The sequence below is a fragment of the Desmodus rotundus genome, chromosome 3, assembly GCF_022682495.2.
Source record: "Desmodus rotundus isolate HL8 chromosome 3, HLdesRot8A.1, whole genome shotgun sequence".
Classification (NCBI taxonomy): Eukaryota; Metazoa; Chordata; class Mammalia; order Chiroptera; family Phyllostomidae; genus Desmodus; species Desmodus rotundus.
Window position 1 is genome coordinate 26,176,530 of NC_071389.1, and position 15,178 is coordinate 26,191,707.

Sequence of the window (15,178 nt, forward strand, 5' to 3'; positions counted from 1 at the left end):
AGTGTTTCTTTCCAATTCTCTCTCTAGATCTTTGGCTGTCTTTCCACAGGAGTTGCACTTCTGATGTTTTCATATATTTCGGGAAGTTTCTTTTTTTCTTTTTAAAGATTTTATTTATTTATTTCCAGAGAGAGGGGAAGGGAGGGAGACAGGGAGAGAAACATCTATGTGCGAGAAAAACATAGATCAGTTACCTCTCACACACCCCCAGCTGGGGACCTCACCAGCAACCCAGGCATGTGCCCCAACTGGGAATCGAACCAGCAATCTTTTGGTTCACAGGCCAGCGCTCAATCTACTGAGCCACATCAGCCAGGGCATCTTTTTTATTTCTAAGCAGTAAATTCCCTCCTTGGTTAATTCTCTGCGAAGTTTCATTATATGTTCTTGATATAGTTCAGTCGGTATTTGTGGACAGTGTCCCCCTGCCCTTTTAAGGGGGGAAGGGAGGGAGAAAGAGAGGGAGAGAAACATTGGTGTGTGAGAGAAATATCGATCAGTTACCTCTTGCACACGCCCTGACGTGATGAAACCTGCAATCCAGGGATGTGACCTGACCAGGAATCGAACTGGAGACTTTTCCGTTCACAGGCCTGCACTCAATCCACTGAGCCAGTCGGGCCAGGGTGACAGTGTCTCTTTTTGACAACAGGAAACAACATTCTTGCGGAATGGACCAGACGGAAAGGGACTTCTCTTGCAGAGCATTCTGAGAACAGAGGTTGAGTAAGACCTTATTTTGGTCTCATGGTTCCTTAAAATGTTGGTGTTTACAGAAGTTCACAGTTACTGTTTATTGTTATTTTGGAATAGAGGACTAGGTGAATTCTTTTTTGTATAGATAAAGTAGGCTGCTAAACATACCCCTGAGCCCTCCTTAAATGCTCCAGGATGGCACTGGCGTTTCTGTGTGTTTTGTAGTGAATCGAGGGTGGAGGGATATAGGGAGTGGAACTGAGGTAACTGGCATTAGAATTGTTCTTAAAACAAATACTGCTTCTTCTTCACTTCGACTCCTAATTTTTGTGTTAGAGTTAAGGACAGGCCAAGACAAAGAGAATTAAGACCTGCTTTCAAATCAGCGTTTGTTGACTTACGTTCTTCCTTTTATTTTAATTAAAAAAACATTTTAAGACCACCTAGTTGATTCAACATGCTGAACGCGTCCTGGAACAGCGGTTTGGGACCCGGGATCCTGTGCAGCGCGTGAGGCCCTGTGTCCATGTAATGAGTTCTTAACTGTTGACGTGATAGAGGAAAGGTCCAGCTTGAAATAGTGCAATGGCCACGTAATACAGGCAGAGAGCGTGGTTATCTCCCTTATGATTATGAGTCAAGTATGGTACACTGCTCCATGTCTTGAAAAAAAAAAAATGAATCACGAGTAAAAATAGAAGGGAAAAGACAGCCCAGATTCTGTTTTTTGTCAGTTTTCTCAGCACATAAAACTGTTCCTTTATTTTTTATAAGTTTAAATATTTCCTTTCCTTTATCAGCCATCAATGTTTCCCCTTATTTAGCTTTAAGACACGTCTTGACTAAGACAGATGCTTTACTTTCAGAACTAAAGATACACCGTACGGACCTCAAAGTGATCTGCTCTTCAGCGGGTTCAAAATTTGATTATCAGTATCTCATACAGCTTTTCCTACTTCATTTTGTGAAGAAAGAAAAGCCTAAATTATTTCTTTCTATATAATTATGCCAGCCACTAGTTAACCTGTCCTTTTTTTAAAAAAAGATTGTATTTATTTATTTTTAGAGAGGGGAAGGAAGAGAGAAAGAGAGGGAGAGAAACACTGATGTGAGAGAGGAGCATTAATCTGTAGCCTTTCACACGCCCCCAACCAGGGACCTGGTCCATAACCGAGGCACGTGACCCAACTGGGAATCAAACCCGTGACCTCTTGGTTTGCCGGATGATGCCCAACCTGCTGAGCCATGCTGGTCAGGGCCAACCTGTCCTTAAAAGCACCAAAATACAAATGATTCAGCTGCTTAACGTAGAGATACTTACTGTCTGCTCCTGTGTCTTATAGCTTCATTTAAAAAAATCATCCTCTTCCTCTTTAATTTTATTTCAAACTGATGTTATACAACTAGAGTTCAGTAGAAAGAGCATGACGAATTAGAAGGAATGTATAAGAAACCACAGGTTCTTTATTTTATTTAAAAATGTGACCAGTAGCATGTTTGTACTTTGTATGCCTTGAAAAATATGTCACTACGAGCCCCTTCCTCGACTGCAAATGGAAGGTTATCAGGGTCCCCACCATCCTTCAATAGCTGCTCCTTCAGCGACCACTGCTCATGGCCAGGCTGTGACTTGCTCGGCAGCAGCCCACGTACAGTATAAATCTAATGGAGGCTTTGGGAGTCACTGAAGTTGTGGCCTCCCTTCTTTTTTTTTAATTGAATTTATTGGGGTTTCATTGGTTAATGAAATTACACAGGTTTCAGGTGTACAATTCTCTAATACATCACCTGTATGTTGTATTGTGTGTTCACCACCCCAATAGGTTCTTCCTTATAACAAGCCAGGTTTTTGTTTATCACGTTTAAACTAGTCACAGGCTCCATGAACTGGATTTGACTCAGTTTTTTAGGTTCATCTAGTCCTAACATTTTCATAAATTAATTACCTTGTGTTGCATTTTCAGAATCATTCACTGAATGTCAAACAGGAAGGGACCTAAAAGTTACCTACAAATCAGCTAGTAGAGCTGCAGTAGCAGGAGGACCCTGGGGCTCGCCGTGCAGGGATCATTTATTTCCCCCTCCGTCCCTGAGAGACGGTCATCCAGCCTCTGCTCGCACGTCTGCACTCACTGGGCCTCTGCTAGTCCCTGCTGCGTTTGTTTTCACACGCCCCTAATCGCTAGAAAATTCTTCCCCGGAGTGTGCTGAAATCGACTTCCACTCATTGCTAGTTCTGCCTTGGGAGCCTCACCTGAGTAAACTGATCCCTTTTCTGTGGGATAGCTTTGCCTTGGAGGGGTTTGAAAACTTATCCTCCCTTCATTTTCCAAAACAGGAAGCAGTTGTTCACTTTTATCTTTCTTATTGATGAATTCATTTAACAGACATATTTTGTACGTACTATTTACAAGCACTGTGTTAAGTGTTTGGGATCAATGGTGAAGGGTCATGGCCCCTGCTTTCTAGAGCTCACAGTCTATTTAGGGCAAGAGAGAGCTGTGGGCAACTAATTATAAAAGACATTAAGTATTAGAAGAGAAAGCATTCAGTGGACTATTAGCCATAGAGAAGGTCAAGATTTATTCCATTGGAGGGCCTCACGGAAGAGTTGACAGTGGGCCGCATTTTGAAGTTTGTCGAGCAGGGAACGGGGAGAAAGCCACTCCAGGCAGAGAATGGCGCAGGCAAAGGTTTAAGCGCGTGGCATATTCTGAGTGATGACTTGCTCAGCACGTGTGAAGCGCAGGCTCTCACAGGGCCTTCTCTGTCGTGTGAAGGAGTTTCAACTTATCCCGCAGCCAGTAGGGAGCCAAGGACGGGGTGGCGTTTTGTTTTTAAATTACCTGTACTGTTTTCCTTTTCTTGTTACAAAAGTAATACAATCTCACTGCAAACAATTCAGGAGCATATAAAAATACAGAGAATAGATATTTCATAACCCTACTACCCAGAAATATTAGCTTTTAATATTTTACACATATCCTTCCAGACACCTTTTCTGTGCCTACATGTATGTTTATTCACATCCTTAAACAAAAATGGTGTTGTTCTCTGCACACTGGTTTAAAACTAGACTTTAAAATTAATACAACGTGGAGATATTTCCAAATTAAATAGAGAGCTACAAAACTTTTTCTCTATTGTATGGTGATACTATACTTCCTTTATGAATATATTGATGTTTCTAATTTTTATTAGAACATTCTTTATGTATTTCTTTGTGCACTTTGTCTGCTGTTTCCCTGCTGAATTCTTACAGGCGCGAAGAGGGGAGAGTCAAAGGCCTTACTTACTTTCAACTGAGTTTTACACAAACTTTGCCTCACTGCCCTGTGCGAGGAACTGTGCTTCGTGCTGGGAGTGTGACTCGTGTCACAGCTCTGCTCTCTGCTCCTGTGGCACGTACAGTTTAGTGGCAAAGACATGTGAAGCAGTCAAGTACATATATGATGGAGTGTGGCATGACTTAGAGAAAGTGAAGGGTACAGGAAAGTTTATAATCTTTAAAAAGTCCTTACCTTTTGGTTCACAGGCCGGCGCTCAGTCCGCTGAGCCACCCCAGCCAGGGCTAAAAAAGTCCTTACCTTATATATATATATATATATATATATATATATATATATATATATATATATATATATATATATATATGGCCAGAGATTGACAATTGCTAAAACTGGTGGTTAATTATACTCTGCTTTTGTTTGTTTGAAATTTTCCGTAATAAAAGCAAAAACAAGAAGAAAAGATGGAAGAGAGGTTGTAATCTGACCCACGCTGAGGGGCCGAGGAAAGAAACTCTGCAGCTGAGACCTTTGTGATATGTAGGAGTTGCTCAGCTGCAAGTGGGGGATGGAGGTTGGGGGAAGAGGTTTTTTTCGTAGTGGGAACAGCATGTAAAAAGGCCCAAAGCCCTAAGTGAAAAACATGTTGGCGTTTGGAGGAAGTGAAAGAACGCTGGTGTCGTCAGAGTTGAGAGGCTGTGGAAGTAGGGGCGGGCCAGACCGTGCAAGACCGTGGAGACCACGTTAAGGACTTTATACTTTAGTCCAACAGTGGTAGAAGGAAGCCTTCTATAGAAGGGTTTTAAGCAACTGAGTGACAAGGTTACGTTTGCTGCTTTAAGAGCTCAGGCTGTTTTGTGGAGAACGGTGTTGGTTTGGGGTTGGAGGAGAAGGAACTGTAAAAGTAAAAGTGGAGAGACATTAGGAGACCATCGCTCCAGTCCAGGAGATCTGGTAACTGGGGGTTAGAGAAGTCATGTTGCACGTGGAGGGAAGAGGGGCTGATCTGAGAGATGTGTTGGCTCGGTGATGGTGCAGATATGAGGGTCGAAGGAGGGAGGAGTCCAAGATGTATACATTTTGGACTGATGCCTCTGAGTGGTTGGAGGTGGACTTCATTAAGATGGGGAAAATAGAGGAAGAGCAGGTGTTGTGGCAAGAGATAGAGAACAGTTTGTAATATACCTAGGAAATTTGTGCTCATTTGCATTTTCACCTTTATGCATGAGACTCTGTGAGAGGTTTATATTTGGAGGCCTGATCTGCACAGATTTCGGTTTTAGGAGTGTCCTGGTAGGAGTCTGGAGACCAGTTAATTGTTAGTCCATGAGTTCTTTGAATCGGGAATCTCATCTTTATTGTCTCTGCCTTTGTGTCTGTAACAACTAGCAGACAGAGTGCTTGGCACATAGTAGACACTCAAATAGTATTAAAAGAACGACTGGTTATGGGTGCTAGATGAGAGGTGTAGGTAGAGATGGATAGATTCTGGGAAAGTTTCCAAGGTAGACTCAACAGGGCTTGGATGTAAGATGGAAGAGATTTTCTTTCCCACCCTTGAACTTTGAAGAGCTTTTCAGCAGCTCCATGATGCCAGCAAGTCTACATATGGACATTGATTTTTAAAATATCTCATTTCTCCCCTCAACATTTATTTGTTTGGAACTCCACAGGCTAGAAGCCATCGAGCTGTACTTATGATAGTAGTGGCTTCAAGCTCTGTCTGTCACTCTCCAGTTCTGGTCTCTGCTCACTTCCCAAGCCCAGAATCCTTCTAAGCCTAGCAGCTCGGGTCGTGGGGGAAGTTCTAGCAGCAAGAGAAATTTGCAGCAGAGCACCAGAAGTTGCTGGACAGTAAAAGCTGTCCAGAATTTGAATATAAATTGGACATTACTTATATGCTTTCCATTTTACAAATGGAGTCATAAGCCCTGGAGAGACATCAGAATGAAAGTCCAGGGTGTTTGTCAGTATAAGCCCAGATTTCCCTGGTGCTGGTACTTACTATACAGTCTTAATCCATCCACCACATCCATATATTTTCTTTCTTTTCACTAATTCCTTCTTGCAGTGATTATACGTTAGTTTTTAAAAAGATTTTATTTCTTTTTAGAGAGAGGGAAGGGAGGGAAAGAGAAGGGGAGAGAAACATCAATGTGTGGTTTCCTCTTGTGCACCCCCAACTGGGGACCTGGCCCACAACCCAGGCATGTGCCCTGACTAGGAATCGAACCTATGACCCTTTGGTTCACAGGCCAGTGCTCAATCCACTGAGCCACACCAGCCAGGGCCTATATGTTAATTTTAATATTGTGTATGCTTCCATGACCTTGTTCTTGTGTTGTGTTCATCACTACCAATTAATATTCTCTTGTCCATCCTCTGCTTTCAAAAGTGTTCAAAATATTGCCTCTCAGAGTCAGTATCTTCAACTTCAAAATGGTATCTTTTATATTTTACCCTGGTTGCCATGACCGATGTGTACTGGACAATTGGTTTATCTTTGCAAGTACACCAGACTTCACTAGTCTGGCCTTGTAGACAAGCAGCAGAACCAGGTGCTGTGGAATCCGAGCGTGTCAGGCTGACAGCTCTGGGCCTCCTTGGGATGCACAGCGGAGGTGTGTGGGCACAGGGGCAGCGTGGGCTAGGTAGCAGAGAAGGGAGACAGCTCGGGGTTTACATAGTGCATTTTCAAGGAATATTTTGAGGGAGCTAAAGGAAGCTGCTTAAAATTTCATGTTTTCTGAAATTGGATCCAGGTTAAATTCCTTCTTCTATTCAGTCAGTCAGCTTTTGTTCTGACATTTTAGGACTGGAACTCATTCCTGTCTAACAAGAAGCATTCTCTAGAGTCGTATAGAGTGGTGGTGTATACATATGAATGAATTGACCAGCCCTTATCAATGAGGAGGACAAATTGGAAATAGGTTCTGGAAATCTCATCCGATACCACTGTCCCTGTACATTCTAAGCACTGTGAGGTGGATATTATTATATACATTTTATAAATAAGGAACCCGAGATTTTGGGGAGTTTAAGTATCTCTCTGAAGGTCATACAGCTAATCATTGATGGAGCTGACGTACAAACCTAAATTTTAACTGGCTGCAAAGATTGTACTTCTATTTTTTCAAAGATTTTATTTATTTATTTTTAGAGAGAGGGGAAGAGAGGGAGAAAGAAGGGGGAGAGAAACATCAATGTGTGGTTGTCATTCGTGTTCCCCCTACTGGGCACCTGGCCCGCAACCCAGGCATGTGCCTTAACTGGGAATTGAACCGGCGACTCTTTGGTTCATAGGTCAGCACTCAACCCACTGATTGAATCCATCAGCCAGGGCAAGATTGTACTTTTGATAATGCCACAATTTTCCCACATTTGCAGCCATATAAGTAACTTTTGTTTCTTATTTTTTCTTCTCCAGTTTCAGAACCTTTTATGGAACATGCAGCTATTGACTGATAAATCTAGTGGCTTAAAACGAAAGGAGGCTGAGTGCCCAGGACAGAACTATCACTGTTGCCCCGGGGAAAGGTTGTAGGAGGGACGTGGGAGGGGGCGGAGGAGGCTCTCCTGATTTTTCATGGAAGTATTACTGCCTGTATTGCGGCCTTGTTAGTAGCTCCGGAGTATCAGGATGTTCCTCAGAGGCAGAGTCTCTGGAATGGCGTCTGGAGAGGTTTACAGTGGTGATGGGGGCTTAGAGGACTGGGAATCGCCTTCTCCAGGAAGCCAACAGAGGAACTCACATTCCATAGCTAACTTTTTAATTTAACTCCTAAAAACAAAAGAAAATTTCTTTCAGTTACAGTTGACATTCAATATTATATTAGTTTCAGATGTACAGTATGGTGGTTACACATTTATACAACTTACGAAGTGATCACCCCAATAAGTCTAGTACCCCTCGGACACCACACATAGTTGTATGTGTATAGACCATACATAGTAATACATAACTATTGCAGTATTACTGACTGTATTTCCTGTGCCCTACAGCTTACTTTTAATTAGTATTTTTCACTTCTGGTTTTGTTCACAAACAAATATACTTTAACTATTTTATCATGAGCTCCAGAATCCAGAACAAATGGAAAATGGTAAAGAAACTTGAGCTATTAACTTTCACTCCCATTTTTGACCCTATGTAACTTAGATCATGTCTGAATTCCTTTATGAAAGCTGCAACCTAAAGTAGACATACAGCCTCCTATGGCATTTCATTCATATCTGTTTGAGTTTTTCGTTTTGTGTTTATGTAACTCCCCGTCACTGGAAGAAGTGTGTGAATCATTTGTGTGTTTATTAGCTACACAGCAGAACTATACAAATCTGTCTAGGGCCTCACAGGGACTGAAGGTCTGTTTAGCAGATGAATCCGAGCCTGTTGGGATAAGGCTATGAGTGAGTACTGGGATAAAGCGTCAGGCGGAGCGCACCACCTGCTGGTCAGTCGTAAAGAGGATTTGCACCTTCTGTGTTTGTAGTACCTGCTTAGTGTCTGAGTGGTATCTTTGGCAAAAAATGACATTCTAATTTATCATAACTGTGGATTCAAATTTTTGAGAATAATCTGGCATATGATTCTAGCATTCCTTTATTAAACTGCTGTCCGAAGCTGCAGACCAACCGAACGATTGTTTGTGTCTGGCAGAGCTGAAGTCTTTCCCCTTAGTGCTCAAAACACAAGGTCCTGTTTCTCTCTGTAGAAAATCAGTTCGTGTCTTTTCACCTCTTTATCGTAACTGCTAACTTTGACATCATGCTTATTTTATGTGGTAAATTTTTGCCTAGTAGAATGACGGAGAAGGAAATATTAGTGATTTTTCAGTAAGTCGTTGGCAGGTGTCATATAAAAGTAAGTTGCTTTTTCCTGTATAAAAATTATGAAGACAAGTTTGATCATTTTCCAGAGTGATTATCAGGGTGAGCAAAGTTGGCAGGGAACGAGAGATTATGTAACAGTTTTTCATTAAAATACATATCTAAGATTTCTTTTTTATTTCAGTAAGCATCTTTATGTCTTGAATCTAGATCAGGGGTGTCAAACTCATTTTCACCTGGGGCCACATCAGCCTTGCAGTTGCCTTCAAAGGCCTGAATGTAACTTTAGGGCTGTATAAATGCAACTACTCCTTAACAGTTAAGGGAGAGCTTGGCGCTGCTGCTGGGTAGAAACAAGGTGGAGGGCTGGATTTGGCCCGTGGGCCTTGTCTTTGCCACCTGTGATCTAGACGATTCTGTAGTTGGGTAAAGCAGGGACATCAGCCCAAGGTTCTCCTATTAAGTTCATCTGGATGCATATTTTATAGGCCTGGTGGGGAGAAGAGGATAAACAAAGTTTTAAGTTTCAGATCGAACCTTGGGCTGGCATGGCATGACTGTATCTTTTTTCCTACCAGGAAAAGTGAATCCAGGCCCACCACCATTGAGAAGTTGCTTGAGGGAGGGCTGTTCATGTAGGACTAAATAAAGTGTGATATAACTTTGCCCTGGTCTCCTAGGATTTTTCTTTATGTAAGCAGCAATATTATAACATCTACATTTCAACACCCATATTATTAGACATTGTGAAAAGCTACTCCACACAAAAATGTCCACATAATGTATACTTCCACTTATATGAAATGGCAAGTCTATGCAGACAGAAATTAAGTTTATGGTTGCCAGGGCCTGGGGTCAGGGGTAGGGAGGAGTTGGGAGGAGTGGGGAGTGCTTGCTTGTGGGTTTGAGCTTTCTTTTGGGGGCGATGAAACTGTTCTGAAATTAGTGGTGGGTGATGGTTGCACAACTGTGTGAGTACAGGGTGGTGCGAAAGCAGTTTTACTGTCATGGGAACATGAAACAGTTTATTCTTGTGTTATTATTTATTAATTATTCTATTATTTTCCATATGAACAACTATAAACCTATCTTTGTCTCACCCTGTATACTAAAAACCACTGTATGGCATAGTTAAAAAAATTAAAAACAACAACAAAAAAGCTGACCATAGAGGAATGGACAAAACCAATAAAGAGGTGATTGTGGTAACAGTTCTCTCACATTGTAGCAGAAACGTTTGATAATCTAAATATTTCAGCTTGGGCCTTGAATGTTGTTTTAATTTGTACCTTCCTGTCCTGTTCCTGACCTTCACAGGGCCGCGATGGGCCTCCTGGAACATTGGTGTGTTCATCTGCATTCGATGTGCTGGAATCCACAGGAATCTGGGGGTGCACATATCCAGGGTAAAATCAGTTAACCTTGACCAGTGGACTCAAGAACAGATTCAGGTACTTATGCAACCCAAGAGTGAGTTACAGTAGTTCCAGATGAACTTCAAACCGGGTGAAGATACAGGAAAGTTTAGTTGTCAAACACTTACGTCAAATTCTCATTCCTTAATAGAGAAATTTTTAATCTTACTGCTTAACATACAAATTATTCTATCTTTATTTTACCTACTTCAAAATGCAGATAGCCTATGGCCTAGGACCCCATGTACCCAGGAGGGTGGAAAGGGGATCTTTGGACTGTTTTCTAAGACTCTTGGCATTTGCAGATCTAACATTTGTAGTTTTAGATGTTCTCTAAAAACAAAATTTAGAAAAAACCCTCTAACTCGCAGACTTGTAACATCTTATTGCTAAAGTGCATATGTGCCTCTGGCTCGCTGTTAGGTTGGTGGGCTGGGGGTGAGACCCTGGGTCAGTGGGTCCAGCTGGCTTAAGGTCGGCACCTTGATGCGGCTTCATTGTTCTCTGTTCTCTTCCTGCACTGACACGTCTCACAGTATCAAAAACAACCTTCTTTTTCTGCGGGTGGAAGAGTGGCTCCAAAGAAAACCAGTTGCTAAAGTTGACAGTAGAAATAAGAGGTTATTCTTAGCCAGGACGTGGCTTTAGAAATACTTTAGGCTGTTTTTATAGATTTATTAAAGGTCTAAGCATTGAGTTATATCACTGTTTTTCAGTTCGCTTTCCTGTATCTTAGGAAGGAAGTTACGTGCCTTGGAGCATTTGGGAATTTGAAGATTTTATAAATTCTTGGGACTTATCTCTCACAAGTGTTAAGGAGTCTGTTTCAAAAGCCTGGTTAAGCCCCAGCCAGTGCGGCTCAGTTGGTTGGGGGTTGTCCCACAAACCGGAGGGTTGCCAGTTTGACCCCCGGTAGGGGCACATGCCTGGGTCGCAGGTCTGCTCCTCAGTCAGAGCAGGAATGGAAGGCAGCCAGTCGATGTCTCTCTGTCATTTCCATGTTTCTCTCCCTCCCATCCCTTCTAAAATAAAAAAATAAAATAAAAAGCCTCGTTAAAACACATTTACTGGTAATCAAGCTGGATAGGTTAATCAATAGTATAAATTCCGAACGTAGTTACTGCCTGTGTATTGCCTGCCCGATTAGGCCCTGATTATTGCTGCCAAGTAGACATTTTGATGGGTAGCTATGTGTCTTGGATTAGCAAATGGGATCTTGAATTATGACTGAATTAAATACATCTTGTCAGATCTTTCAGTGAGAGAAACTCATGGGGGTTGGGGTTGGTTAAGACAATTATGGGGGCAAATGGCTGGGGCAAAGTAGAGAGAATCATGGGTTGGAAATCAAAGTACACAGGTTTAAAGCCTGCTTCTGCCATTCTCTAGCTCGGCTCTTCGATTGTAAAATGCTGTCATTGGTTGGGAAGTTTCTCAGTTCTTCCCTGATCTGACATTCCATGTTTCCACATCTCTTTGATTGCAGTGCATGCAAGAGATGGGGAATGGAAAGGCCAACCGACTTTACGAAGCCTACCTTCCTGAGACCTTCCGGCGACCTCAAATAGACCCGTATCTTTTCTGGAGCAACTTAGAAGACTGAGTGGTATTTTGGTGATTTGGGAGAGTCATACAGACTCGAGACCCATGATCTGTCAGGCAAAGTCAGATCTAATCTATGTGCATTAGTCATAGTTATGTTTTCTCTCTCTCCTGCAACCAAGACCCACAAAAAGCAGATGTATACTTTCTGTGTCAGAATGGGGAAAACTCATTCAGGAATTAAGACGGCAGTGGTTCACCGTGAATTCCTCTGTAAAGTGATATTTCCAGTAGTTTTTGGATCTCTGAAGCTATTGTTTGGTAAAAATAGTTTAATATGTTGTGTTGAATCAGCAAAACTACCAGTCACTTTTGGGGCCTTCTTATGTGAAAGAATTAACTGTAGTTGTCCAATAATAACTTTCCCCCCATCCTTTCAACATGGGGTAGCACCTAGTTTACAAAACCAACCCCCCTAAAGGCAATGCTTCTCAAAATGTGGTTTGTTGACCATCTTGTTAGAGTTTACATTTGGGTTGGTGCAGGTGGCACCTGTTAACATGCAGATTTGGGGCCTGCAGAAAGAAGACCCACTGATTAGAATCTGGCCGTGGGGCGCAAGCGTCTGTATTTTTAAAGGCCACTCAGTTACCTTTATTTAAGGCCTGTTGAGGTAAGGGCTCTAAAATGGGTAATTGACTGCTGCTTTATCTGAATTCTAGAACAGCCACAGGCTCCTCTGCTGTCAACAGGAAAACTAGTCCCTTTTGTTGCTATCGGTTCTCTGAAGGAAGATCAGAGGAAACAGGGTCCTCTGCAGTGACCTTGAAGGAGGCATTTTAGGGTTTCGGTCAGGGAAGCTGCGTGTGGAGAGACAGGGGCCACGTGGGGAAACCAGGCAGGAGGCAGAGAGGAGGGCAACGTTCCATGGGACACAGGTTGACCTTTTATAGTCATCCTGTGGGAAAGACTTCTTTGATTTATCCTTAATAAGCTTTTCACAGAGCTGTCGAGGGATTTATTCGAGATAAATATGAGAAGAAGAAATACATGGACCGAAGTCTGGACATCAATGCCCTTAGGGTTGGTTGTAAATCTTTCAAGTTTTGTTTATAATGAGTAATTTGCTTATTAATCATAGTAAGAGTTTGAAGAACACCTACCAGCGTGCTCAAAAACTATCATTTAGCCCCTATTGGGGTGGCTCAGTGGAATGAACGCCAGCCTGTGAACCGAAAGGTTGCCGGTTTGATTCCCAGTTCAGGGCACGTGCCTGGGTTGCTGGCCAGGTCCCCAGCTGGGGGCATGACAGAGCCAACTGATTTCTCCTACACATTGATGTTTCTCTCCCTGCTCTCTGAAAATAAATTAATGAAATCTTAAAACAACTATCATTTAAAAAGTACAGAAGTAACAAAACAAATATGAGCAAAACAGAACCAGAGACATGGAAATAAAGAACAAACCGACAGTGACCAGAGGGGAGGGGGTGGGGCACAATGGGGCAAAGAAGGGGAAAGGACAAGGAACGTGTATGAAGGACCCATGGACAAAGACAATGGTGGGGGAGGATTGAATGTGGAAGATGGGGGAGGGGAGGGTGGGGGAGAGTAATGGGGAAAATGAGGACAACTGTAACTGAACAACAATTAATTTAAAAAAATACAGAAGTAGAAAAGAACCAGTTTCTACCAGTTACCAGAAGTAGAAAAGAATCAAGACCATGAAATGTCATGGAAAAATCTTTGGCTTCAGGGGTGGGCAGGGCAAGCCATCAGTGAATTCATTGCCTTGATTTGTATTTGGGTGTTAGTGACTTCCAGTTCCAAATTATTTCTTCAGACATGCTGGGCATATGAGATCCAATAGAATAATATATGTATATACATCTATATGTATATGTGTGTATATGTGTTATATGCATTTATTTATATATACACAACCACACAAACCCTTCATACATACATACATGAATATGTTTTCTACAAATGAAGTCAACAAAATTAAATGTAATTAAACCACCAATTTTCTTCAGTTTGACCAGCATTTATTTCCTGTGTATCCATGGACTGCTCGCACTGGGCCCCTCTTTCCTGAGAAGGGTTTTGGAAGGAGACTGTCAGCTGCCAGGTGCACTTTCCATCCTGGGCATGGGGTTAGAATCCGGACCACGATGTATGACAACTAGGACAAGTGTAACATACAGGAGGAAATACGACATGGTTTCTGGGAGAAGAGTACAAGCCCGGTTACTGACGACTGAAGGACCAGTAAATAGGACTGTCTAGAGGGCTTCTGACAAGGTTCTACAGTAGATTTGCTTGGGTATAATTGACTGCTCTCTTGAGCCACACGAAGGGCAGAAAGTGTGGGATGCTCTTATTCTAGCACAGGTCCTGTTTATCTGTCATCCATCTAGATAGTTATGTTAGTGGAGGATGCCATGGTTAGTGAAAGCATTAAGTTTACATGGGGCTCTAAGCCCTTCCAGATAATTTAAAGCTCCAAATTGGTCTTTTGACGTTGAATGAAAAGGAATGAACTGGAATCAGCTCCAGATTGATCTTTGGAAGTTGTGCGAAAAGGCATTAACCGCGCAGGCAAATAAGTGCGAGGTAATACTTGCAGTTAGGTAAAGATAAGTCCTCTCAACTCAGTATGAAGGACTGTTACCTCAGCGTCATGCAGAAACGGGGCCTGGAGGTTATCATAGCTCTTCCGAGGAAGATGAGCCCACTGAAGAGCTGTGGCTTGGATGGCTTATCAAAAAGGATTCGAACCAAAACATGTGCACTTCCTTTCACTTCTAGAACACTATGGTCTGTTTGCCTACCTCTGTGCATTGGACCTGAAGAAGTGACATTAGATGAGATGAGAAAAGGGTATCCCAGGTAATCCCAAAGATGGGAGGAGGGAGGCGCTGCTGCGTGAAGACAGAGCGCCTACTCACGAAAACATCCTGTTTTACTCATGCGTGTCTTCACTTAGGGAGGAAATACCTCCTGTTTACCAAAAGGCTATTTCAATATTCTTTCCTCGATGTACTCAGATCACAGTTTATCTTACCATTTTCCTCCTGTGGCATAAAGGTCGCGATTTACGTTTTTCTTCGCATAAATAATTGGGGGGTGAATTTCTGGGTGCATATGAGCTTTTCCATATTTTGGATTATTTTCTTAAAATATATTCAAAGATAGGGTATTATCTAGGTCAAAGGGTTTCAGTACTTTTCATACTTTTGCCAACATGCTTTCCAGAAGTTGTACTGTTTGATACTGTCTTCTCAGCATTGTAGCAGAGTACGGGTTTTACGTCATCTCTACCAACCAATTACCTACCAATGAGGTATTACTAAGGTCTTTCTTTCAGAAAAAAAAAAACATTTTAATATGCACTTTTTGATCATTAGCA

At 42.2% G+C, this 15,178-nt stretch overlaps 1 protein-coding gene across 1 annotated transcript in view; it reads left to right on the forward strand.

Moving 5' to 3' along the window:
• SMAP2 (small ArfGAP2) overlaps positions 1-15,178 on the forward strand; it is a 43,144-nt gene that overhangs the window by 18,973 nt on the left and 8,993 nt on the right. The window contains exons 2-4 of the mRNA XM_024554633.4: positions 10,128-10,261; positions 11,712-11,797; positions 12,772-12,850. Coding sequence (XP_024410401.1) covers positions 10,128-10,261; positions 11,712-11,797; positions 12,772-12,850 — 299 coding nt within the window. The remainder of the gene's footprint in view (positions 1-10,127; positions 10,262-11,711; positions 11,798-12,771; positions 12,851-15,178) is intronic.